Source organism: Barbus barbus (genome assembly GCF_936440315.1).
Source record: "Barbus barbus genome assembly, chromosome: 1".
Classification (NCBI taxonomy): Eukaryota; Metazoa; Chordata; class Actinopteri; order Cypriniformes; family Cyprinidae; genus Barbus; species Barbus barbus.
This window is the reverse complement of record NC_136729.1, coordinates 14738981-14764466: the sequence shown is the minus strand read 5'-3', so window position 1 is coordinate 14764466 and position 25486 is coordinate 14738981. Positions and strand designations below refer to the sequence as shown.

The following is a 25486-nucleotide window of genomic DNA, read 5'->3' as shown; positions in this document are numbered from 1 at the left end:
ATCTCAAACTTTTAAACATTAATGTATATCTCATGAATAACTCAATGACAAACACACTAACTATATTCTTTGTTTTCTTGTAGGGTCAAAAAAGAAAACCAAAGTCATCAAAAATAATGTCAATCCTGTCTGGAATGAGGTTGGTTAATTACATCTAACCCACAACTATTAATTAAACACAACTGTTACCAAAATGAAATTTATAAATGTTTTGCCAATTCATAATTCTGTTCCTTTTTCACCATTCTTTTCTTTCTCCAAGGGGTTTGAGTGGGACTTGAAGGGTGTTCCTTTAGATTCTGGAGCAGAGCTTCATGTTGTAGTCAAGGACCATGAAAAAATGGGCAGAAATAGGTAAAGCCTTTTTCTCTCTTTTTCATTTCTCACTACTCACACTCTTATGAACAGAAAGATAAACAGACAAGTATGTGCCCCTCAGAATATTATGCAAAAGCAACTCCTCTGCCGACATGAAACAATTGCTCAACAATTCAGTTGGGAGAGCTGTAGAATTTATGGAATGCACCATTGTTTAAATGACTTGGGGCATTAGTGTGGAACGTGGTAAACATCCACTTAATTTGCTGTGCGTTCCCATATTCTTATTATGATCAATAGTGGTTCCTTATTGGTCTTTCGCTTTATCTCCATGAAATTATAGACCATATATAGAACATACTAAATGTGCTTTTAGGTAATTTTGTTCGCCTATAACAGTAGTGAATGTCAACTTCATTTAAATTAGGTTTTTAAATTAAAATAGTTTTTAAAAATCCATTATCACATTAATATTTTTATCATGTTAGTATTTATATTAAATTGCTGCATCCCACTCTGACACATTTACTTTTTTTGTTTCTAAGCAATAGAAAGTCATACATGCTTGTATAATAACCGTCTACCTACAAGTTTGGAATTGATACTATTTTTTAAAATGTTCTTATGCTCATCAAGGCTGCATTTAATTGATACATTGACTTATTTAAAATAAATTAATTCTATTAATTCTTTTGAAATGTAATTTATTCCTATCTTGGCAAAGCTGAATTTTAAGCAGCCGTTACAGTCTTCAGTGTCACATGATCGTTCAGAAATCATTATAATATGCTAATTTGGTCCTCAATAATTTTTTCTTATTATTATCAATGTTGAAAACAGTTTTGCCGCTTAATATGTTGGTGGAAACCGTGATACATTTATTTTTTCAGGTTTCCTTGATTAAAAGAACATTCTGTAGAACGGCATTTATTTAAAATAGAAATTCTTTGTCACATTATAAATGTGTTAACTATCACTTTTGATCCATACAAGCATCTCAAAGTATTGATTTCTTTGAAAAAAATCTTACTGACGCCAAACTTTTGAACAGTTATGTCCAAGCATGCACTGCTTTTGTTACGTTTTCCAAGCTATTGTTGACTTTAAAACCTGGAAACCAAAAGAAAAGTGTTAAAATGTCTAGTTCTCATTGTGTTTCAAAATAAATGTTGTCACATTTAAGTCTGAATTTCTGTAGTGAACAATTTATTTTACAAAAACCTATATGTTTTAATGGACTGAATCAAAACATTTACATCAGTACCAATAATCTTCATGCCAAAACATTGCGTTGTCTTACTATTTGCGTTTTGTCTGTTGACAAATAAGAGATGAACATGAAGTGAAGTGACATACTGCCAAGTATGGTGACCCATACTCAGAATTCGTGCTCTGCATTTAACCCATCCAACGTGCACACACACAGCAGTGAACACACACCGTGAACACACACCCAGAGCAGTGGGCAGCCATTTATACTGCGGCGCCCGGGGGGGAATTGGGGGTTCGGTGCCTTGCTCAAGGGCACCTCAGTCGTGGTATTGAGGGTGGAGAGAGCGCTGTACATTCACTCCCCCCACCTACAATTCCTGCCGGCCCGAGACTCGAACCCGCAACCTTTTGGATTACGAGTCCGACTCTCTAACCATTAGGCCACGACTTCCATAGTCAATGAATGCTATATTAGCATAAGAACACACTTGAATATTGGGTGAAACATTATCAGTAAAATAAAGAAATAAAGCACTGTAATAGGAGAGGAGGGAAAGAAAAGGAAGGAAGAGGGGAATGCCCACAGGAAGTGAGCAAGGGTGGTTTGCCATGTCTCCTCTTTCCTTTCAAACCTTATCTGAGCCTAAGAATGAAACAGAATTTTTAGAAAAGCTGGCCAGACAGTGAAAAATCTGTCATTCAGGGTCAGATGCATAGTCATGTGTCACAACTGTTTAGCTTATAATGGTATGTCTGTGTGTATTTTTATTTCTTGGCATTAATCCTCATCTTTAAATAGCATGACAGTTGTTAAATAGCCCTTTGTGCATCTTTACAGGTTTCTGGGGGAGTGTCGGCTCGCTCTTCGAGATGTGCTCAACTCTCCCAACCTAGCTGCTACTTTCACTGTGTCCCTAGTAGACACCAAAAGGAACAGCACAGGGGTGCGTTTTATCTGTTTTTCACTGTTTTCACTGACTTAAACATCTATCAAATTTACTTTCACACTCAGTGTTTGAACAACATACAGCCTGGACCTTTACTGTTGCTGGCAACATCCCACCTTCATGTCTACTACAGTCTGTACTTCCCCTATCCGTAATGAAAAGAATATTTTCCATCATAAATTCACGTCATCCTTGTCCCACATGAAATTTAAGAAAGACATTTTGAAGAAATACTGCCAGGCTATGTCTTACACAACAGAGTGCCACTTCCTGGCATTGTGTGTGGGTATGTATGCGTGTAGGTTGACGTTGGGTGATGGAGAGGGAAAGGTGGAGTTGGTTTTCTTAGCTCCTTTGCATCCGCGTCCTCTTGAAATAGCTGATACCGGAAATAATTTCAGGAAAGTACATTATAAGGTATCACCCTGACGCCGGTCTAATCTCAAAAACAACTCCAGCATGCAACTTTTCTTTCCCACCCTTCCCAAAAAAGCTCTTCACTCTGAACTTTAAAAAATACTTGATTTATTTTGAAATTACTATCAAAGTAATTTGACATTTAGCAATGTTACACAAATGCAAAACTCTCAAATAATGCAAAACTCTCAAAATTATGAACAAAGAAGGAAAATGGGGGGAAAAAACAGATAGATTGCAACAGAAAGAAAAAGCATGATTAGGCGCTTAACATTTTCAGACAGTAAATAGAGTAAACAGTATTATTTTGAAATATAATTATATATATAATATATTCATATTATATTGTAAAATATAATTTATTACTGGAATGGCAAAGTTGAATTTTCAGCAGCCATCAGTCTTCAGTGTTACATGATCCTTCAGAAATCATTCTACAATGCTGATTTGCCGCTCAAGAAACATTTCTTATTATTAAGTTTGAAATCAACTTTGCAACTGTTTTTTTTTTTCTGGAAATAGATTTTTGTTGCATATTTTTACACTGTTGTTGCATGATTTCAGATCTTCAATCGGTGTTCTCTCTTTCAGGCCACAGTAACCCTGCAGGTTTTCTACATCCCTCCTCCAGGCATGGTTCCCATCTTCCAGCCTCATCCACAGCCAGAAGCCCAGCACACGCCAGTGGAGCTGGACACAGTTACAGGTAAGTCTGATAACATAGAATATAGCTTCCCTTCATACACACATGTACTGTAAGTTCTTTGTTAAAGGATGCCTAAATTTGATTGGACTAATATTTGTCAAATGAGGGCTGCATCAGTGTGACATCACATTTGTTTGTAGTTTTCTCATTGGACACTATGGGCGAGGAGGACACTGAGAGCATGCTTATGATGGAGGTGGTGGAGGAGCCTGAACCTGTGCCAGGGCCCCAGGGTCAGGACACCGGGGCCCCTACAGCACCACCCAAAAAGGCCCCACCGAACTTTAACCATGGCCTTAAGAAAAAGAAACACCACAGCAACAAAAATCCCCTGTCTGACAAACCCCAGGACCTCCAGGTATGTATATGTATGTGTATATTTCTGTGATTATACTACAACAAAAATGGCTTGAAAATTGTAATAAGCAGATTAATAGTGGTTTCTTATTGATCTGTACAGAATGGACTCCCTAATTATATTTATCTGTATTAAATATCAAACCCTGTCCACTCAGTTTAAGTGTATTATCATTTTCATTGTATGCTTCTGCTTTAAAAATAGTGCCACCTTGTGGTAATACAAAGTAGGTGCAGTAGGTCAAAAATGTATTTGGGCTTTAAACTCGTTTATTTGCTCTAGGCAAGACAATGTGCTCTATGTGTTAATAAAACAAACATCTGAGCATTGTTTTCTAGAATAGATCCAAGATTAGCAAAAAGCATAGAAAAATACTAAATTATAAATAAATAATAAAATCCAACTAACAAAACAATCTATAGTAAAATGGAAAAAATAAATACATTTAGAAGGAAGGAGAAATTGCTTCCTTAATCTTTTAGTATTGATGTTAAAGGCTGTGCATCTATTCAGACTCTATGGTATAAATTAATTTGTCATTTGACAGAAGCTTGCTGAATTAGGCAGATTCCAACATGCAGATGACATGACCTTAATAATTTATATTAAGTATGATAATAATAAGAACAATAATAGTAATGTTTATATAGATGGACAATAGATATTATATCCAAAGAAAAGTTTAAAAAGTGCTTTAATTTCCTGTTCATGTCATTGTCAGCGACTGCATTTTTTAAAACATTAATTCAGAGTATATTAATATTAAAGCATTAATTCAGAGTATGTTAATATTAGGTACGGCTGCGCATCATTGAAGGAAGGCAGCTCCCTGGTGTCAACATTAAACCAGTTGTCAAGGTCACAGTTGGAGGACAGACAAAGAGAACCCGCATCAAGAAGGGCAATAATCCATTTTTTGATGAGGTAACGTTTTTTTTTTTTCACTGTTTTGTTACTGGGGGAATAAAAATTATGTAAACTAATTCAGATAATGCTCAGTAAATGTAATTCTTTACTTTCAGACTTTCTTTCTAAACTTCTATGAGAAACCTTCAGATCTTTTTGATGAGCCTATATTTATAACCGTAAGTTATGTTACTATCCTAATTAATGTAGTTGATGCCATTGTTTTCATTTAACACAAACCTTCGGTTTTCTTCTCTATTTCCATTCCAAGGTATTTGACTCCAAGTCACTACGGAAAGACTCTGTCATTGGTGAATTCAAGGTAGATTTGCTCTTATTTATTATCCCCCCCCCCCCCCCTCTTAATCATTGTCCTTTTTTGGTGGTTTCTTCTCATATCCAACGAGTTCCAGGATTTCTTTGATTTTTAATTTCTTTACTGAGCATATCACACCAGTCCTCAGGTCCTTACACTGGCTTCCAGTTACATTTAGGATTGATTTTAAAGTACTTTTACTCGTTTATAAGTCACTCAATGGCCTAGGACCTAAATATATTGCTGATATGCTCACTGAATATAAACCAAACAGACCACTCAGATCATTAGGATCGAGTCAGTTAGAAATACCAAGGGTTCACACAAAACAAGGGGAGTCTGCTTTTAGCTATTATGCGGCCCGCAGTTGGAACCAGCTTCCAGAAGAGATCAGATGTGCTAAAACATTAGCCACATTTAAATCAAGACTCAAAACTCATCTGTTTAACTGTGCATTTGTTGAATGAGCACTGTGCTATATGTCCGAACTGACTGCAATACATTTTATGTATAATCATTTTCTTTAAATTTATTTTAAATCATTTTCTATATCATTTTAAAATTCTTTGTTTTTATTATTTTTATTTCCATGTTTTTATTGATTTTAAATGTCTATTTCACTTTCTTTTATGTAAAGCACTTTGAATTACCACTGTGTATGAAATGTGCTATATAAATAAACTTGCCTTGCCTTGCCTTGCCTACTGGTTACAGGTAGGGTGACCACCTGCTAATAAGCCCAAGGGGGGACAAGGGGTATGTTTCAGAGGGACAATGTGGGACACTGCCTGGCGCGGCGGTGCCCCCACCCCACGGGCAGACTCACTGATAGTGGTTTACCCATTTCTAGCACTACATGGTATATTAATAATGCCCTATTCCCCTAAACATGTGTAATTGCTGATGTATGCTCATGAATAGGCCAACCAATGTGTATTTATTTCTAAATAAAGATTCATAATATTTTGAACATTCAATGAATTGACAGATGCACTTCCACTTACGATTTACTTTAGCTATTTAATTTTATTTATTTTTCATTACAATTTATTCACTTTAAATAAATTATAATATAAAATTATAGGATTAACAGGAATTGTAGTTGCTCAACACCACAGGAACAGTAAAAACAAAAAACAAAAAAAACAAAAAAACTGTTCAGTGTTCTGGGGACACCTTTAGGACTCAAACCTTTTCACCAGCATCTGAATCAAATAAGGAAGAAAGATAAGAGACAGAATTAAAGCAACATTCATTTTTATGATAAGCTTCCAAATGGTTTTCGAGTATAGACAGAGGAGTGCAAACCCATCACCATCACAAGCTGACAACAATACAAAAAGGTGCCAAGATACAATCCTATGCAAAACAATGACATATTTTGACCTAAAAGGCTACTGTTTCCTAAAAGTGACACATTTGCACCCCTGTAGACAGTCCACCAATGTTCAAAATCAATCAAACTTCATCTTAGACAAATGGGGTCTTACATAACTAGGTTTCTTACCTTCAGGTTTCTTCTTGAACTTGTATTTCTTGTTGGATCGTACAGCATTGAGGAGAACCTTCTCTTTCACTACATAAGCGTAGAAGTCCTTGCAACTGAATGTGAAGTTGCTCTTCACCTGGATTTCTGACTTAAAGAGATTTACCGAACATCTGTTTGTTTTACAAAGGTCACAAAAAGCCCTCTCGGTATCCCCCTCAACACCTTTCAGCCACAAATATTCATTTTCCCAGTCTCTCTTGTACCCACACCTTCTCTTTTTAATTGATGATGGCGGTGCCTCAGACTCAGTCTCTTTCTCCATTTTTTGAATTGGAAAGCGCGCATCTAAACTAAGTTCCTTCCCAGCGTGTCTGGTATGCACGTGCGTGCGCCGTCATGACAACAACCTAGTCAGCAGTTCAACTGAGGGGTGGGTGTGGCAACAGTAGCGTGCTGAACTATCAAGTAATGTTCGTTTGGCTGCCTGGGGTTCGAGGATACAGAGCGATCAACTTTTTTTTTTGGGCAAGCATTGATTATGCGTGACACGGTCTCAATTTGCGGGACGCATGAATTGGGCTTCAAACGCTGTGCGCGCACGCGCTACGCGGGACGGGTGGTCACCCTAGTTACAGGCATATTTTTCCCCTCTGATCTCTTATTTTCAAGGCACATGTGTCTGTTATTTCAGACTTTGCTAATAATAGTGCTAATTTAGTTTCATTGTTTTGTCTTTCAGCTGGATGTTGGCATGGTGTATAATGAACACCGTAAGTACCACATAGTCATAATGTGATATTAATTGCTCATTTGATTGTGTCTCAGAGCAAACAAACCTCTGGACCTGGACACTGTTAATGAATCTTGAGTCTGACTGAAATTCAATTAAGCTTGTTTCCTTTAAAATTGAAGCTATATTTATGTTTAACATTCTTTTTTTTTTCTATTCCACTGAACAGGACATGCTATTCTCAGGAAATGGTTGTTGCTGGCAGACCCTGATGATCTTTCTGCAGGGGCCAGAGGTTATTTAAAGGTCAGCATGATTGTGCTGGCTGCAGGTGATGAACCTCCGGTAAGTGAGAGATAGATAGAGTGATTCAGCATGTTACCGAATCGAAACTTATTGTATAGATTTGCTCTCATTCTTTTGAAAACACCAATGCTGTGTGTCAGATGGATAAGAAAGAGGGTCTGGAAGAAAAGGAGGATATAGAGGGGAACCTGTTGAGACCAGCTGGTCTCACCTTGACAGGAGCCACGTTTACTCTCAAAGTGTACAGGGCAGAAGACCTGCCTCAGAGTGAGTATCAAACATGTCTGTGTGTAGATCTGTGTATTTCTGTTTCCTCTGTTAATCTGATCTTCTCCTCGGATAGTGGATGATGCTCTTATGGATGGTGTCAAACAGTTCCTTGGTTTTGAAACTAATCGAAAGAACCTGGTGGATCCGTTCGTGGAGGTCAACTTTGCAGGAAAAACGGTACTTCTGATTTCATAATTAGTTTAATCATGAGGTATTCATAAGTAGCTGTAAAGGTACTGATATAATATTTTTATATCCCTAGATCAGTAGTAAGATTCTAGAGAAAAACGCCAACCCTCAGTGGAACCAGAGCCTCACTCTGCCTATCAGGGTAAAGGACGTGCACTCACCTCACAAAGCTGCATAACAAGTCCTTCATTAGGTCTATTAACAGTCTGTTTTTCACTCTAGTTCCCATCCATGTGTGAAAAGATGAGGATACGCATTTTAGATTGGTCAGTTAAGAATCTAAACTAGCCACCATATGTTAATATGGATTGCTTCATTTCTGACAAAAATATGTTATTTTATATGCCTTCCTTTTTTGATTCTCTCAGGGATCGAGCCAGCCACAATGATGTCATTGGCACTACACACTTGTGTATTTCCAAAATCTCAGCCCCAGGAGGAGAAATTGAAGGTAGGCTGTGCTTTGTGGCATGCAAATTGTTGGTTTAATTTTGTTGTTACATGGTAGTATCAAATATAAAGGGCTCCTTAGGTAATTTTGTTGCTACTTACGAACCGCTTTTCCTGGTTCGGAGCTGGTGCTTTGGGTGTCGAAAGGCAAAGAACCGGGTTGAAAATAGGCTCTGGCTCCGAACCAGCACTGGAACTGCTTTGGTGGAAAAGGGGTAATTGTCCTGCTTTACAGCTTTTTTACTCTCTGTACCAGTGGTTCTCAACCTTTTTGACTCCAAGTCCACCCACTGTTCACAACAATAAATTTCAGGATTCCAGAAGTTTTAAGATCCAAATGTTCTTTGGGGTTCCCACTTTTTTAACCAATGATTTTTTTAAAGACTTTTCCAGTCAATTTACTGGATAAGGATTAAAGATACATATTTTTTTAAATACAGATTTTTTACTAACAGTTTCTACCTGATAAAATATTTTAGAGCATGGCATAACTAGAAAAATGTATATTCATGATAAAAATGTCCATAGAGTTTTAAGATTTAATTAATTGATTTTCATGAATTTTTGAAATCACACTTTTAACGTTAGTCTACTTCATCCTGTTTTTTTTAAGGCAGTGTAAACTCTGATTCTTGAAAGAGGAAAGAAAAAACTTGTTGAGGGGGTACATTTTAGTGGTTTTATTTTTATGCTTATTTTAAATCTTGACATCCCTTTGGAAGTTTGTTGAGGCCCTCTAATGGACCCCGGCCTCCTGGTTGAGAACCACTGCTCTGTCATTTAAAGAATATATGATGAAGTTCATTATTTCTGCACAACTAAAAACTTTAAACATAACTGCTGAAAAATGGCAGATATTATCGATTTCCAGAGCAAAAGCTTATATTACAATCAGCCCTTCCCAAAATTCATATCATTAGCTAAGCCATAACTTGACACCTCGATTCACTCAAGCAAACAGCCATGTTTGTGCCACAATGATTGCTATACTCCTTGGGAAATTGAACAACTTTAAGTAATTAATTTGTAGTCTCTGCCTATTTAGTTAGTATAGGTTAAAAGTTTTTCTCAGTATCAGTAATGTTGAAAGATGTTGCATTAGTTCAATAATGTGCTGGTTCCAGTGTGACACATCCTTGTTCGCTTGCTGATTTGGTGTCTTGATTTTGCATATTAGTAATTGAGTAATAACTGGCTGTGAATTAAAACTAGAGAATTAAATTAACACTGCTTTTTGGGGAATGCCGTGTAAAATTGGCTTGTGTGTCCTAATCTGAATTAGAGGCAAGGATTCAGACAAAGTACTTTTTTTTTTTTTTCTCTTTAGCATTCATGACAGTTCGGGTTTATTATGTGGCTTGGTTGACAGAATTGTTGTGTTGCATTGGTTTCAGTATGTTAGCAGTTGGTTGTTAGTTTCACCATCTTTTGTGAGGGAGTTTGAGTTTGGTGTGAAAATCTAACTCTATGCCTGGTGCAGACGTGATTAATGCATGAGTCAGGTTGTATAGCATCAGCTATTTTTCACTTCTCCTATCCTTATTGTGTCTCTATATTTTTATTTCTCTATGCACTCAGATGAGTTTCCTCCCAGGACCTTCCACGGCACCAGTATGTGTGTCTCTCTGATCTCAAATCTGTGTGTTATCCTTCCTGTAGATCACACCTATGTCAGGTTTAGCCTTATGTTGGGCTGTAGAACTTGCTGTCTATAGTTGTATTCGGCTGGCCATTAGAGAAGTTCTCTTCTATGACTAAATGGAAATAAATTTGCCACTGAATTTATCTCAAGATGGGAATATGGTCATACATTTAAATGTACATACATTTTACTGCTCCTAAAGGTGGAGGTGACCACTGTGTGTATAATTCTTGCTGTTCTCCATTTTATGTCAATTAGTGGATGACAATATAGGCTTTCTTCCAACATTTGGCCCCTGCTACATCAACATGTATGGGAGCCCCCGAGAATTCACGGCCTTCTCAGACCCACATGAGGCACTAAACTTTGGAAAGGTGAGATTTAATCTCTCTATATATGCACATGTATGTATGTGTGTTTAAATGTTCTTGCATAATCAAATCCTTTTTATTTATATTTTTATGATTATAAACATCAAAATGTTTAGTTAAATTACTTTTTTATATTAAACCTTTGTATTATGTATCTTTATTTATATATAATTTATATTCATATTAATTAGAAATTTTGTCTGGAATAATCTAACTTGGAATAACTTGGAAAGTGGCATAGCATACCCTATGCTCCTTCATATGATGACTGACTACAAATTATAGTTAATTACTTTTAATGCTTAATATTTTTTTTTAACAATTTTAGAAATGAAGTTGCTATGTGTTTGATTTTTTTTTTGATGTAGGGAGAGGGTGTGGCCTATCGTGGACGTTTGCTCTTGGAGGTCATTACAAAGCTGTCTGATCAGGTGGAGCAAAAGACTGACGACATACACCCTGATGACCTGCTGGTGGTAGAGGTGAGATCACAGTTACTCTGGCTGGGTTTGGCACCTGACATGCGATTATATGACGCAGGATGTATCGTTCAATAGAAGTGAAGGACCTCTGTTTTATTGTGTCATACAGAAATTTATGCGGAAGAGGAAGTTCTCCCTGTTTGCTGCATTCTACTCAGCCACTCTTCTTCAGGATGTGGATAATGCAGTTCAGTTTGAAGTCAGTATTGGAAACTACGGCAACAAGTTTGACAACACCTGTTTGCCTTTGGCCTCCACCACTCAGTTCAGCAGGGCCGTGTTTGATGGTGAGAAACCACATAATGATTTATATCTGAAAAATTTCAGATTTAGATTTTTACATTTTACTTGCATTTTGTAATGCCTCACATGAAATCTCTATATTGCGATTTCACTTTGAAGTGGTTTCTTCAGAAACAATGGTTGTCAGTAAAAATGTATAATATTGTTTTACTTAATATCCTTTAAGATACATTTAAATATTACTTTTTAATCTTAATCTTATTAATCTAGAACTAAATACAGTATGTCACAGAAGTGAGTACACCCCTTACATTTTATTATATCGTTTCATGTGACAACACTGAAAAAATGACACTTAGCTACAATGTAAAGTTGTGAGTGTACAGCTTGTATAACAGTGTAAATTTGCTGTCCCCTCAAAATAACTCAACACACAGCCATTAATGCCTAAACCGCTGGCCACAAAAGTGAGTACACCCCTGAGTGAAAATGTCCAAATTGGGCCCAAAGTGTCAATATTTTGTGTGGCCACCATTATTTTCCAGCACTGCCTTAACCCTCTTGGGCATGGAGTTCACCAGAGCTTCACAGGTTGCCACTGGAGTCCTCTTCCACTCCTCCATGACGACATCACGGAGCTGGTGGATGTTAGAGACCTTGCGCTCCTCCACATTCCATTTGAGGATGCCCCACAGATGCTCAATGGGGTTAGGTCTGGAGACATGCTTGGCCAGTCCATCACCTTTACCCTCAGCTTCTTTAGCAAGGCAGTCATCGTCTTGGAGGTGTGTTTGGGGTCGTTATGTTGGAATACTGCCTTGTGGCCCAGTCTCTGCTTCAGCACGTCACAGTACATGTTGGCATTTATGGTTCCCTCAATGAACTGTAGCTCCCCAGTGCCGGCAGCACTCATGCAGCCCCAGACCATGACACTCCCACCACCATGCTTGACTATAGGCAAGACACACTTGTCTTTGTACTCCTCACCTGGTTGCCGCCACAAATGCTTGACACCATCTGAACCAAATAAGTTTATCTTGGTCTCATCAGACCACAGGAGATGGTTCCAGTAATCCATGTCCTTAGTCTGCTTGTCTTCAGCAAACTGTTTGCGGGCTTACTTGTGCATCATCTTTAGAAGAGGCTTCCTTCTGGGACGACAGCCATGCAGACCAATTTGATGCAGTGTGCGGCGTATGGTCTGAGCACTGACAAGCTGACCCCCCACCCCTTCAACCTCTGCAGCAATGCTGGCAGCACTCATACGTCTATTTCCCAGAAACAACCTCTGGATATGACGCTGAGCACGTGCACTCAACTTCTTTGGTCGACCATGGCGAGGCCTGTTCTGAGTGGAACCTGTCCTGTTAAACCGCTGTATGGTCTTGGCCACCGTGCTGCAGCTCAGTTTCAGGGTCTTGGCAAACTTCTTATAGCCTACGCCATCTTTATGTAGAGCAACAATTCTTTTCTTCAGATCCTCAGAGAGTTCTTTGCTATGAGGTGCCATGTTGAACTTCCAGTGACCAGTATGAGAGAGTGAGAGCCATAACACCAAATTTAACACACCTGCTCCCCATTCACACCTGAGACCTTGTAACACTAACGAGTCACATGACACCAGGGAGAGAAAATGGCTATTTGGGCCCAATTTGGACATTTTCACTTAGGGGTGTACTCACTTTTGTGGCCAGCGGTTTAGACATTAATGGCTGTGTGTGTTGAGTTATTTTGAGGGGACAGCAAATTTACACTGTTATACAAGCTGTACACTCACTACTTTACATTGTAGCTAAGTGTCATTTTTTCAGTGTTGTCACATGAAAAGATATAATAAAATATTTACAAAAATGTGAGGGGTGTACTCACTTCTGTGAGATACTGTATATATTACTTTTCAAAGGTTTAGAGTCAGATTTTTTTTAATAGAAATTAAGAAACAGCTTATTCACCAAAAATGCATTAAATTTTAAATGTGCAAAACTGGTATAATGTTACACAGGATTTGTATTTCAAATAAATGCTGTTCTTTAGAGCCTTCTATTCATTAAAGTATCATGAATTATGAAAAATGTATCACTGTTACCACAAAAAAATTAAGCAGCAAAACTGTTTTCAACATTGATAATAATGTTTTTGAGCACCAAATCAATATATTAGAATGCTTTCTGAAGGATCATGTGACACTGAAGTCTGGAGTAACACAGCCTTACAATCATAGGAATAAATTTATATAATATATAATAATTTATATAAATGTAAATGCTATATAATAGTTATATTTTTACTGTTTTTATTATATTTAATAAAATATCAAAGAGAACCTTTGAACGGTAGTGAATATCTATACAAGTACATGGAAAAATGCAGAGCCCTATGTGATTATGTGAAAAAAAGTATATATATATATAAAAAAAATAAAAAAAAATAAAAATTATATATATATATATATATATATATATATATATATATATATATATATATATATATATATATATATATATATATATATATATATATATATATATATATAAAAACAATTGTAGGATTGAAGGTTTATATTACACAAAATGCCCAATAATTTTTTAATTTCAGATTATTTAGATCTCTACACCTGTAAGCCAATGAGTCACATTCACTCATCTAACATGACATTTCATCATTCATTATTTTACATCATTCATTGTTTTTAGGCTGCCATTACTACTACCTGCCATGGGGAAATGTGAAACCTGTGGTGGTCTTGTCTTCAGAGTGGGAGGATGTCGGTCCTCGCATAGAGGCCCTAAACATGCTGCTCAGCATAGTCGACCGATTGGTGAGAAACAGAAACATCTAAGATACGGCTCCAATCAACACATCAAAATATATCAAAGCACAATCAGTTATAACTGTAACCTAATATTGGTTTTCACTGTTCATAATAGGAATCAAACCTGGAGCAGGTACAGATGACGCTCCAAGCAAGCAGTGACGAACAGGAAGTGGAGCAGAAGGTTATCCAGCTGCTTGATGATGTCATTGCCGACTGCAGGTGCAGATGTGCTCTAGTGTCTTGGTTTAGCATTCACCCAGGGGCGTAGTTTGTGTGTGTGTGGGGGATATACCCCCCCCCCCCCCCCCCCCCGCCCCAATAAACAAAACTAGTTAGTACAACCCCCACCCCCCAATATTTAATGGAAACATCGAATCAGGCTATTAATTAATTATTAGAATTACTTTTGTAAGCGCTAACTTTACTTACGAACCGAACGGAGCAGTTATCAGCACAATATCACTGAAGCGCAGTTCACAGGCGGGGCGCAAATCACTGTATACTCTGCACGCGTTCAGCAGCATGCTCGAAGTGTGCAGAGATTTGTGCGAGGCATTCCTATCGCGAAATTGGTTAAATATGTGATCTATTTCAATTATTTAGCATCATGCAGTTGCTGCAGATTTGTCGGCTGCACATCCATGATGTGAATCTCCCGTTCCACCACATCCCAAAGGTGCTCTATTGGATTGAGATCTGGTGACTGTGGAGGCCATTTGAGTAAAGTGAACTCATTGTCATGTTCAAGAAGCCAGTCTGAGATGATTTGAGCTTTGTGACATGGTGCATTATCCTGCTGAAAGTAGCCATCAGAAGATGGGTACACTGTAGTCATAAAGGAATGGACATGGTCAGCAACAATACTCAGGTAGGCTGTGGCGTTTAATCAATGCTCAATTGGTACTAAGGGGCCCAAAGTGTGCCAAGAAAATATCCCCCACACCATTACACCACCACCACCTGCCTGAACCAAGGCAGGATGGATCCATGCTTTCATGTTCTTTACGCCAAATTCTGACCCTACCATCTGAATGTCGCAGCAGAAATCGAGACTCATCAGACCAGGCAACGTTTTTTCAGTCTTCTATTGTCCAATTTTGGTGAGCCTATGCGAATTGTAGCCTCCGTTTCCTGTTCTTTGCTGACAGGAGCGGCACCCGGTGTGAAATACTCAGACCAGCCCGTCTGGCACCAACAACCATTCCACGTTCAAAGTCACTTAAATCCCCTTTCTTCCCCATTCTGATGCTCGGTTTGAACTTCAGCAAGTCGTCTTCACCACATCTAGATGCCTAAATGCATTGAGTTGCTGCCATGTGATTGGCTGCTTAGCAATTTGTGTTACCAAGCAATTGAACAGGTGTACCTAATAAAGTGGCCGGTGATTGTGTATATATATACTTTTACGTTTACTGTGTGTAGACGTGCTGATATCGCATTTGGTCTCATTCTGTCTCGCGTATCTTGTCAGTGTCTGCACTTGCTTGGCCGTTTGTTGTGAAAAAATAAGGAAAGTGTGTCAAGCTAAGTTCAATTAGTATTTTGTTAGATGGGTATAAAAAAAAGCTTAGTTTACCGTGGCAGTTGTCGTGTGAAGTCCTCCTCGTGTGATGACCGAAGAGTGTAAAGACCATCAACTCTACCGTGCGACTCCACCGGGCTGGGACACCAGCAAAGGATATAAGTATCAAATTAAATTTGTTTGATAATCTGAAACAATAAAGTGTGACAAACATGCAATAAAATAAAAAATCAGGAAGGGGGGCAACACTTTTTCACACCACTGTAAATATATGTATGTACAGTATGTATGTATGTATGTGTGTGTGGTTGTACATATAGTTTTTTTTTTTTTTTTGTTGTTAGGCTTAGTGTTATGTTAGAATCATTATTATACTCATACCTTTTGTTCTTTAATATTTTGAATTGTTTTTAGCTTTATTTTTTGTGTTTCATTTAAATGTTGAGTTTTGAAATTTTGTTGTATGCATTTGTCATTTTTATTTAACTTTTTTATTTTTTAAAATGTGTATAGGTAGTATTTATAAAGTTTTAGCTTTTAGTTTTGAATCTGTTTTTAGTTGATTTTAATACTACAATTGATTGCTTCTGTTGTCCTCATTTGTAAGTCGCTTTGGATAAAAGCGTCTGCTAAATGACTAAATAATTATAATTATAATAATATATTACATATCCTATGTAAACAAGTAATTGTTAACTATGATGTTACTTTATTGCACCAACTTTTCATAGACGATAGCACAAAAGGCCATTTCACTAAAATAAATATAAGCAAAGAAACAAAATAAACCTTTTGAGTGAGCATGACCTGGGACTCTAAAACAGTTCACACTTCAACCCCCCCAATGTTAAAAAAACAAAACTAAAATGCCCTCAAACCAAAACCAAAGCGCCCTTGCATTCACCATAACAAACTAAAGCACCCTTGTGTGTTTGTGCTGTAGTGAGGAGCTCCCGGAGTTGAATAAATGGTCATGTGTGACTGCGCTGGATAAAGCACTGAGGAATCTGCGCAAGATGAACATGCAGCAGATAGTGCAGGCGGCACTGGCGCTCAAACATGGACCAGAGACCGAGCTGAGTGCAGTGCTGGAGCAGGCGGAGGACTGGACCCAGAGACTATACCACCTATCTGAGGAGGTGAAAGCTTAATGACTGAAGTGCTGTTTCCACCTGGTATAAAGATGCGTTTTCATTGATCCAATCACAAGTGGTCAGCCAAGATGAATTTACACTTGGTGTTTAAAGGGATAGTTCACTAAAAAAGAAAAATTTTCATTGCTCACTTTCAAGTTTTTCCAAACCTCTATGAATTGCTTCTGTTGAACACAGAACAAGATATTTTGAAGAATGTAAACAAACAGTTTACAGTAACCTTTGACCTACATATTTTTTTTTTTTTCATACTATGGAAGTCAATGGCTACCATGAACTGTTTAGTTACTGTTAGGTCAGTAGGCAGCAGTCTTTTGTGGCTGTTGAACACATTCGACCACAAGAGCATCTAATGAGCATCTATGAGCATTTTTTGACTGCTTCAATAATGATCAAAACATTTTAGATCCCATTTACAGTTGTATTTAGTGTTGTTCACTTGTGATTGGATCGGCAAAACAGTATTTTTATACCAGGTGTAAACAGGGCCTATAAATAATTTTTGGTAATTCTGTGCTACTTACTCCTGGTTCAAATAGTAACTCAAAAATTATTATTTTTGTTTCTTTCAGCCCCAGAACAGTCTGCCAGATATAATAATCTGGATGCTTCAGGGAGACAGACGAGTGGCCTACCACAGAATCCCTGCCCATCAAGTTCTCTTTTCCCACGGTTACTGTGGAAAGCATTGTGGTCAACTTCAGACGGTTTTCATGAAGGTAAACACAGGCAAAGCACATACTAAAGCTACAGTATAAATGATGAATGGAACCATAGGGGCCCTGATAAATCTTTCTATCTCTGCATGTAATTTGTGCTCAGTATCCACAGGAAGACGGGGGATACAGTAAGATCCCAGCTCAGCTCAGGGTCAAGGTGTGGTTCGGACTGACTGCTGATGTCAAATCCTTTAACCAGTTTGCCGAGGGCAAACTCTCTGTGTTTGCAGAAACGGTGAGTGGGCAGCTACCCACATGCAACTTACACAAACAAATTATAATATTTAACTAATTTGTTAGTTTCTTCACCTATTGGCACTTTTGCCCTGTGGACCTTTGCTAAATAACATCTCTTAAAAATACATTTCACACAATCATGATATCACAGTTTCCTCAAAAATATTAAGCAGCACAACTATTTACAACATTGATAATAGTATGAAATGTTTCTTAAGCAACAAATTAGCATATTAGAATAATTTCCGATGGGTCATGTGACATTGATGCCTTCTAAGTTACATTTTAAAACATAAAAACAGATATTTTAAATTGTAGTAATATTACTATTTTACTGTGTTTTTAAATAAATGCAGCCTTGGTGAGCCTAATATACCTTTTTTCAAAATCCTACTGGGATTTATATTTATCTACAGTATGAAAATCAGACTAAATTGGCTCTGGTTGGGAACTGGGGTACGACGGGTTTGACATACCCCAAGTTCAGTGACGTGACTGGCAGAATCAAACTCCCAAAGGAGAGCTTCAAACCCACTCCAGGATGGAGCTGGGCAGGAGACTGGTACATCAGCCCAGAGAAAACGTGAGTACCATCTTATCATTATCTGTGATATCAACATCACCCTTTGAAACTGCATAACATGGATTTGTATTTTTGCCCATGATGGCCAGATTGCTGTATGACACTGATGCGGGTCATGTAAGATTTTTGGAAGAGGTGTTTGAAAATCAGATGCGTTTGCCAGGAGGACAGTGGATTGGCATGCCGGAGGGGTACACAGATGTGGTCAGTGTGTGGTTGTATCATAACAAAACTGTACCTTTAGTTCATAGTGTTATTCATGAGCCGCAGAGGAGTAGTTAGTCAAAGGGTATTTAAAAAATAATATAAGTGAACTATATTCTACATTAAAATCAGCTGGCAGGAACTAAACTTTTTGTTCTTTGTGCCCACTGGGGGGCAGAATGGAGAAAAAGCCGTGCCTAAAGATGAGATCGAGTGTCCCCCAGGCTGGGTGTGGGAGGATATTGAGTGGAGCGAGGACCTGAAGCGTGCAGTGGATGATCAAGGTATGGAAACTTTGAGAAGTCTTTCCTGCACACACACATGCCACTGACTTATGTGCTATGTGCTTTGTTATTTTGAATATATTGTGCTTTTACAATAAATCATCTTCTACCTGTAGGGTGGGAATATGGAATAACCCTCCCCCCAGACCGTCGACCAAAGTCCTGGGTTCCATCCGAGAAGATGTACCACACCAACCGACGGAGACGTTGGCTCCGACTCCGCCGCAGAGATATGCAGAAAATGGAGTTGCTCAGAAAAGTAAATCATCAGTCATTAGACAAGTGTTTGTTTTCAGTCAGAGAAATAACAACGTTTCATATTGAGAGCGATAAACAAACGAAGAATCTTGGCTTCATTTTCTCTTTGAATTGTGGGGGATTCTGGTAAAGCTCAGGGTGGCGTGACATAAAGAGCTCTGTGTAGTCTCAGGAGGTCTTCCCTGTCCCTGAATGCATCTGGTGAGAGGCAGATGGAGCTTGAGAGGACACCTAATTAATCATGCCATCTGAGAATAATCTGAAATCAATCCCACACCTCTAATCCACTTGGCAGGAAAACCTGGGTCCGACTATAAAGTCCTGCCGCAAATATGCCTAATGTTCATCATCTGTGTGAGGGTGTGTAACAGAGAGAGAGAGAGAAAGAGTTTTTGTTTCATTCTGTGAAAGTCTTTATCCAATAAGCAAAAAAACACACTTTGTTAATGAACATCTAAAAATACATTTTTGAGATCACTGTTTCAGATAATAACAATAATGTTAGACTGAAGAACATTAACATATTTCCTTTCTGAAGTCAGAGAGAATGGCTCTGGGCCTCATTCATGAAACATGGGCGGAAGAAATTTTTGTTAAACCATTCGTAAATCCACTCTTACATAAAATGTCACATTCAATTCAATGAAAGTTTACATTAGAATGGATTTACGAATGATTTACACACAAATTTGTTGCACGAATGAGGCTCAGTATGTTTATATTTGGTTGTGTGCAAGCAACAAGTAGGACTACTAAAAGTGAGTAAAAAGGAAAAAGTGTGTGAGAGAGTGGTTTGGGTACAAAAGGTGGTTTAGGTTATATTATTTACTTAAAAAATTAAGTATTTGGACAATCAAATAACGGATAAAAATATATTAATACACTGCTATTCAAAGTGTGGGGTCAGTAAATTTTTTTTATATTTTTTAATAAAACAGTAATGTTGTGAAATATTATTACAATTTAAAATAACTATTCTTTTTTGTAATATAAATTATTATTATATTATTTTTAACATATTTTAAAATGTATTCCTGTGATGGCAAATGTCACATGATCCTTCAGAAATCATTCCAATATCTGTTTCTCAAGAAACATTTCCTGTTGAGATTGTAAATATCTTTACTATCACTTTTAATCTATGTAATGTACCCCTACTTAACAGAAAAAAGTGCTGACTCTAAATTTTTTAAACATTATTTATGCAGTGAAATCATTATGAAACCAAATCAAATCTGCACACAAATGATGTTAGACATTTTCCCAGAACGCTACAATTTTGAAAAAAATCGTGTTCACATTAACATTGGGTCTTTATCCTAATTTTAGGCAGTTTTGTCCTAATTTCAAGCATCTATCATTTTATAATTTAATAACTTTTTTTGTAAAATGTTTTGCTTGAAAAGAGTAATTAAAATAAATAAATAATAGCAATAATTAGACCACTTAGATATTTGATTAAATGCAGCATCATATAGTATATTTTTAAGTGTCCATATCATTTTTAGGGTCACTGTGAGATAAATCAGTTGTCCTCATGGTGGCACTCTTCAAGCACAGATTTAAAAACATTTGTCTAGTCGTACCTCCCATCTTTCTGCTCTATTAGATAACTCTAATTCCTCACTAATCCTTTCCTCACTACCCAAAAGATCCTGGTGTCTGCTATTTGTCTTTTTTTATTTGTATTGCACTGTGCACTGCTGGTTAGGATCATACAGAACATGCATAATGAAAATAATACTGTAATATAATCCAGTTCAATTATATACATTTGTCTTTTTCTGTGTGTGCTCCAGCAGCGTCCAGACGAGTCAGAGCGTGAGGGCTGGGAATATGCCTCTTTATTTGGCTGGAAGTTTCACCTTAAGCAGAGGAAGACTGACTCCTTCCGTCGCCGGCGGTGGAGATACCGTATGGAGCCGTTAGAAAAGACGGGGCCGGCGGCCATCTTTTCCTTGGAGTGTTCGCTGGTAATGAGGGTTGATTATTTGAGTGATGTGGAGCTGGAATTGGGTTGAGATTTAGAAAGAGAGACCGTAATGGAAGAAAAGGAAAGCGGTCGGAGAGAATCAAACGAGGGTGAGATGCAATTTAGACAAGGCAAAGGCGAGAATGGGTGTGGAGGGCTTTGAGCTTGGACGAATTGGAGGTGCTGAGAGAGACTGGGCAAGCAAAGTGGAATCAGCCTGGTAAAATAAGGGCATCATGGGATATCATTTACAGGGAGACAGAGATGGAACAGTGAGTGTGAAAGAAGGTGTATGCATAAAGCCTAGTTAGTATGCTTATTCTTTTACTCATAGTCTGGTCCGCTGGGTTCATTGTTATGGATCTATTCCAGGCAGTTTGGCATGAGATGTCGTGTAGGCTTGGCCGGCTTGAGAACTCAGAGTTGACGAGGGTCTGGTATGAATCCATGGTGCAAGTGAAAGGTCCCAGTGCCTTGCAAAGGTTAACCAGAGACATCAATTATAAGATTCAAATAGATAATTTACTAATTTTCAGTTATTCCCATATGAAGTTGAGTGTTTTAACCTATTTTTTTTTTTTTTTAAATCATGCTTCCTGTAGCTCCCCTGCTAAATTATAACCGAGTGAACCGATTCATTGGAATAACTTTCCAAAGCTGTATGAGAGAGAGAGAGAGTAGTTTGGGACAAACTGATTGAATCAGAATCAGACTAGGATGAATCAGACCTTTTCAATGCTGCATATGAGAGAGTTGTTTAGGACCAACCAATTCACTTGAATTAATCAGACTTTTCACTGCTTAATATAAGAGAGAGTTGTTTAGCTTGAATTGTTTAGCTAAAATAAATCAGAATTTCCAAAGCTACACATGAGAGATCAGCAAATCTACATATGAAGGAGGGCCATTTATAATGAATTGATTCAGTTGAATGAATCAGACTTTTCACTGCTAGATATGAGCAGTTTAAGATGAACCTATTCAATAGAAAGACTTTTCAGACTTTACACTGCTTAATATAAGAGAGGGCTGTTTAGCATGTATTGTTTCACTAAAATGAATCAGACTTTCCAATGCTACATACGAGAGATAAAGTGCAGTTTAAAGGGGACCTATTATGCCCCTTTTTACAAGATGTAAAATGAGTCTCTGATGTCCCCAGAGCCTATATGTGAAGTTTTAGCTCAATATACCCCACAGATAACATTTTACAGCTTGTTAAAATTGCCACTTTTAGGGTGTGAGCCAAAATGCTCTGTTTTGAGTGTGTTGCTTTAAATGCGAGTGAGCTGTTGCTCCCGGAGAAGAGGGCGGAGCTTCAAGAGCTCCAGCTCTGCATTAGCAGTGCTAGCCTTTACAAATAAACATTCCACTCAAAACAAGCCTGTTATCTTTACAGAAAACTACTCTGTTTCAAAGTCAGTCATCTGATTATACTGTGCATAATAAATTTGCGTTTATGAATTATAGAGACGGGGAGCACTGCGGGATAAAAATAACAACTTGGCTGGTCTCATGCTATCACAAACTTTATAAGTCCCACTTCTGATTATGAGCTCGACAACTTCAAGCGATCGACTCACATTGCTTTCATATGCAACTTTTAACTACCACATTCCTATTCACAATGATTCTGACAGTACTTTCACATCAGTGAAAACACACAGAGACAATGATAGCTTTAGCAATTAGCCTTTCAGAGTGCCAAGAAGCTCTTTCAGAAAGGCAATTTGGAAAACAAACGTATGATACTTACTTTGTCTGGAGCTGTTGGTATTAATTCCTAAACATGTAAGGGACGTTACTGATTTTTTCCGGGATATTTCCTTCGAAAATTAAATTTAACCACAGTGTCCTCGGCTCAGATGAGGGGAGATTATGGCGACTCCTATGTTCATCCCAAAACACAACACTTGTAAAGCCTCTTTGGTGCTGACATTGTATATAATTTGAGTAATGGCGGACCGCAGCTTCTCACTCAGCTGTGTTTATGCTAATAGGGCTGAGAGTGTCACAAATGGGCGGGACTTTTCCCCTCGGTGACGTGAACAGAGGGAGAATCCAAAACCGCTCATCTGGAGAGACTGTTTATGATTTATTGGTTTTATAAAAAGATCAGTTGGTGGATTTTTAACATTATAGGCTGGTTGTTTTCACACACTGCGGCCACACAACTGTTTTCAAACACCTTATAAAATTGATTTTTACATAATAGGTCCCCTTTAAGACAAATGATTCACTAAAATGAATCAGATTTTTCACTGCTACATGTGAGCTAGAGAGCAGTTTAAGACGAACACATTCAATAGAAAACTCTGACTTTCCCCCTCTTCCTATGAGAAAGAGCATTTAGGATTAGTCGATTCACTAGAATGAATTAGACTTTTCACTGCTATATATGAGAGAGAGTTAAGACAAATTGATTCAGAATGAATCAGACTTTCCACTGCTACAATAAACCAATTCACCAAAATAAGTCAGACTTTTCACTGCTATTGAAAAACAGATTTTATTATGCCTCAGCTTGCTTGGTGCTAAAAGCTGCGTTTGCAAATAATGTGACATTTAAAATAGCGATTCAGGGTTTGGTAGCACTACACAGCTACTCGCTGGAATTAAATTCCAAATTCTGTACTTGTTTCTGAGGGCACTTTGAAGGATGTTTTTTTTTTTTCTTCAAAACCATACAGTACAAGGGTATTGGGTTATGTAAATATAGTGAGCCACAAATGACATAGCAGTTTCACTCTGGTTAAGAGACATAGTCAGACATTTTATTCAGAGAAGGTCAGAATTTTGTATGTGTCAAAATGATATTCGAGTGTCTTGGGGCGTGACATGTAATCACTTCATGCCAGTGGTTTGTGGTGCATATACAGCTGCCCTTTCCACAACTGACAGCATAGTCATCATTAACACATACTCTGTTTATCCTTTTGGTCGGAATATTGTGATATCTGATCCAACACGAATGGACCATCTTTTCCCATCTCCAAATGTGTGAGTATACTGTTTAGGTTAAAGGAGCATAATGTGTCTCAGTGTTTTTCCTTTTTTGTCAACAGAGCAGTGTTACTGATGAAAAGAATGACGATAAGTCAGTTACAACAACCTTTGGTGTCAACCGCCCGACCATCTCCTGCTTCTTTGATAGTGAGTCAAACATGCCAGTTTTCTCACTTCATTTTAAAGTAATGACAGATTTAAATGATAGGTGAAACTACACTGATGTTCTTCCTCTTAATTCTTTAGATGGGACCCTGTATCATTTGCGATGTTATTTGTATCAGGCCAGAGACCTGCTAGCAATGGATAAGGACAGTTTTTCAGGTGAGCATATACCACCTTCACTGTGAGCCAGCAGAAAAGGTAGATGCATTACCCAAACTTAATTATTACAGACATATGAAGGGTTGCGTATAGTTCAAAATTTAACGAAGAATTATTTTTAAATTCCATTGCAATATATTTTACATTTTTAAATGTTATTTGACATTATTATTATTATTACTATTATTATGTTAATATTTATTAGTTAGGGATCTGTTCAATTTTTTTTAAATGCTCACCAAAGCTGCATTTATTTGTATTAGAAATACATTAAAAAAAACTAGTAATATTGTGTAATGTTATTAACTTTTAATATAACTGTTTTGTATTTTAAATGTAATTATAACAACCTCAAACTGTTAAAGGTTCGTGTATATTTGAGCTTTTTGCTTAGAAATAAAATACAAAAGGACATATTAAGAAATTAAACTGAAGCCATTTTTTCAATTCTGAATTTTGACCAACCCAGATGTAAATCAGGTTTACATCCTAAAAAAAAAAAAAAGAAGCAGTGTAGGCTAATTTTGTTGCTTAAAATCTGATCAAAGCTATGCATAGTATCAAGAAATGCACAAGTCGTTCATTTTGTGAAGCAGCTGCATTTATTTTGGCAGAATCAACATGTCTTGCCTTGTGACCTCCTAGATCTTGAACTTGTGGTTATTTGCATGGGTTCTGAGTGACATACCCTTTTGAACGCAGTACTAGCGTGACATTCAGACACACAGCAGGCATCTGCAAAATCTGCTTTTTAAGACATTTACTACAATACCACATGGCATGAAATGCGCTCTGCCAGCTTCAATGATATTTTGCCATACAAAGTTACATATTTCCAGGTCATGTGGTGACACAAATTGAGGTCAACGGATAGTCTTAATGTGAAGCATATTGAGAGCGATAGCGTACATGACATAATTACGATTTTATGAATTTATCTCTAAGAAAAAGGCTTGCCTAGAATAATAGGAGCATTTTATAAATGACAAAATCATAAAAGTGAGGTCTTTTGAGATGTAATGGTAGAGGAACCGTAACTGAGCTTACGTCAGAGGG

General features: G+C 37.5%; 1 protein-coding gene across 11 annotated transcripts in view; it reads left to right on the top strand.

Annotated features, from left to right (window-relative positions):
- Window positions 1-25486, top strand: part of LOC306872776 (dysferlin-like) — a 77565-nt gene that overhangs the window by 6011 nt on the left and 46068 nt on the right. For 8 of the 11 annotated variants that reach the window (XM_079421561.1, XM_079421564.1, XM_079421563.1 and 5 more), the window contains exons 2-31: window positions 84-139; window positions 263-354; window positions 2369-2474; window positions 3486-3600; window positions 3741-3958; window positions 4754-4882; window positions 4981-5043; window positions 5136-5186; window positions 7409-7439; window positions 7629-7744; window positions 7846-7972; window positions 8049-8152; window positions 8238-8306; window positions 8387-8430; window positions 8533-8615; window positions 10515-10630; window positions 10996-11109; window positions 11219-11396; window positions 14046-14170; window positions 14280-14386; window positions 16633-16828; window positions 17416-17562; window positions 17666-17797; window positions 18216-18382; window positions 18472-18586; window positions 18765-18870; window positions 18987-19129; window positions 20928-21101; window positions 24166-24253; window positions 24353-24430. In XM_079421561.1, coding sequence (XP_079277687.1) covers window positions 84-139; window positions 263-354; window positions 2369-2474; window positions 3486-3600; window positions 3741-3958; window positions 4754-4882; window positions 4981-5043; window positions 5136-5186; window positions 7409-7439; window positions 7629-7744; window positions 7846-7972; window positions 8049-8152; window positions 8238-8306; window positions 8387-8430; window positions 8533-8615; window positions 10515-10630; window positions 10996-11109; window positions 11219-11396; window positions 14046-14170; window positions 14280-14386; window positions 16633-16828; window positions 17416-17562; window positions 17666-17797; window positions 18216-18382; window positions 18472-18586; window positions 18765-18870; window positions 18987-19129; window positions 20928-21101; window positions 24166-24253; window positions 24353-24430 — 3390 coding nt within the window. The remainder of the gene's footprint in view (window positions 1-83; window positions 140-262; window positions 355-2368; window positions 2475-3485; window positions 3601-3740; window positions 3959-4753; window positions 4883-4980; window positions 5044-5135; window positions 5187-7408; window positions 7440-7628; window positions 7745-7845; window positions 7973-8048; window positions 8153-8237; window positions 8307-8386; window positions 8431-8532; window positions 8616-10514; window positions 10631-10995; window positions 11110-11218; window positions 11397-14045; window positions 14171-14279; window positions 14387-16632; window positions 16829-17415; window positions 17563-17665; window positions 17798-18215; window positions 18383-18471; window positions 18587-18764; window positions 18871-18986; window positions 19130-20927; window positions 21102-24165; window positions 24254-24352; window positions 24431-25486) is intronic. The other 3 variants (XM_079421566.1, XM_079421560.1, XM_079421557.1) reach the window with 1 other exon arrangement.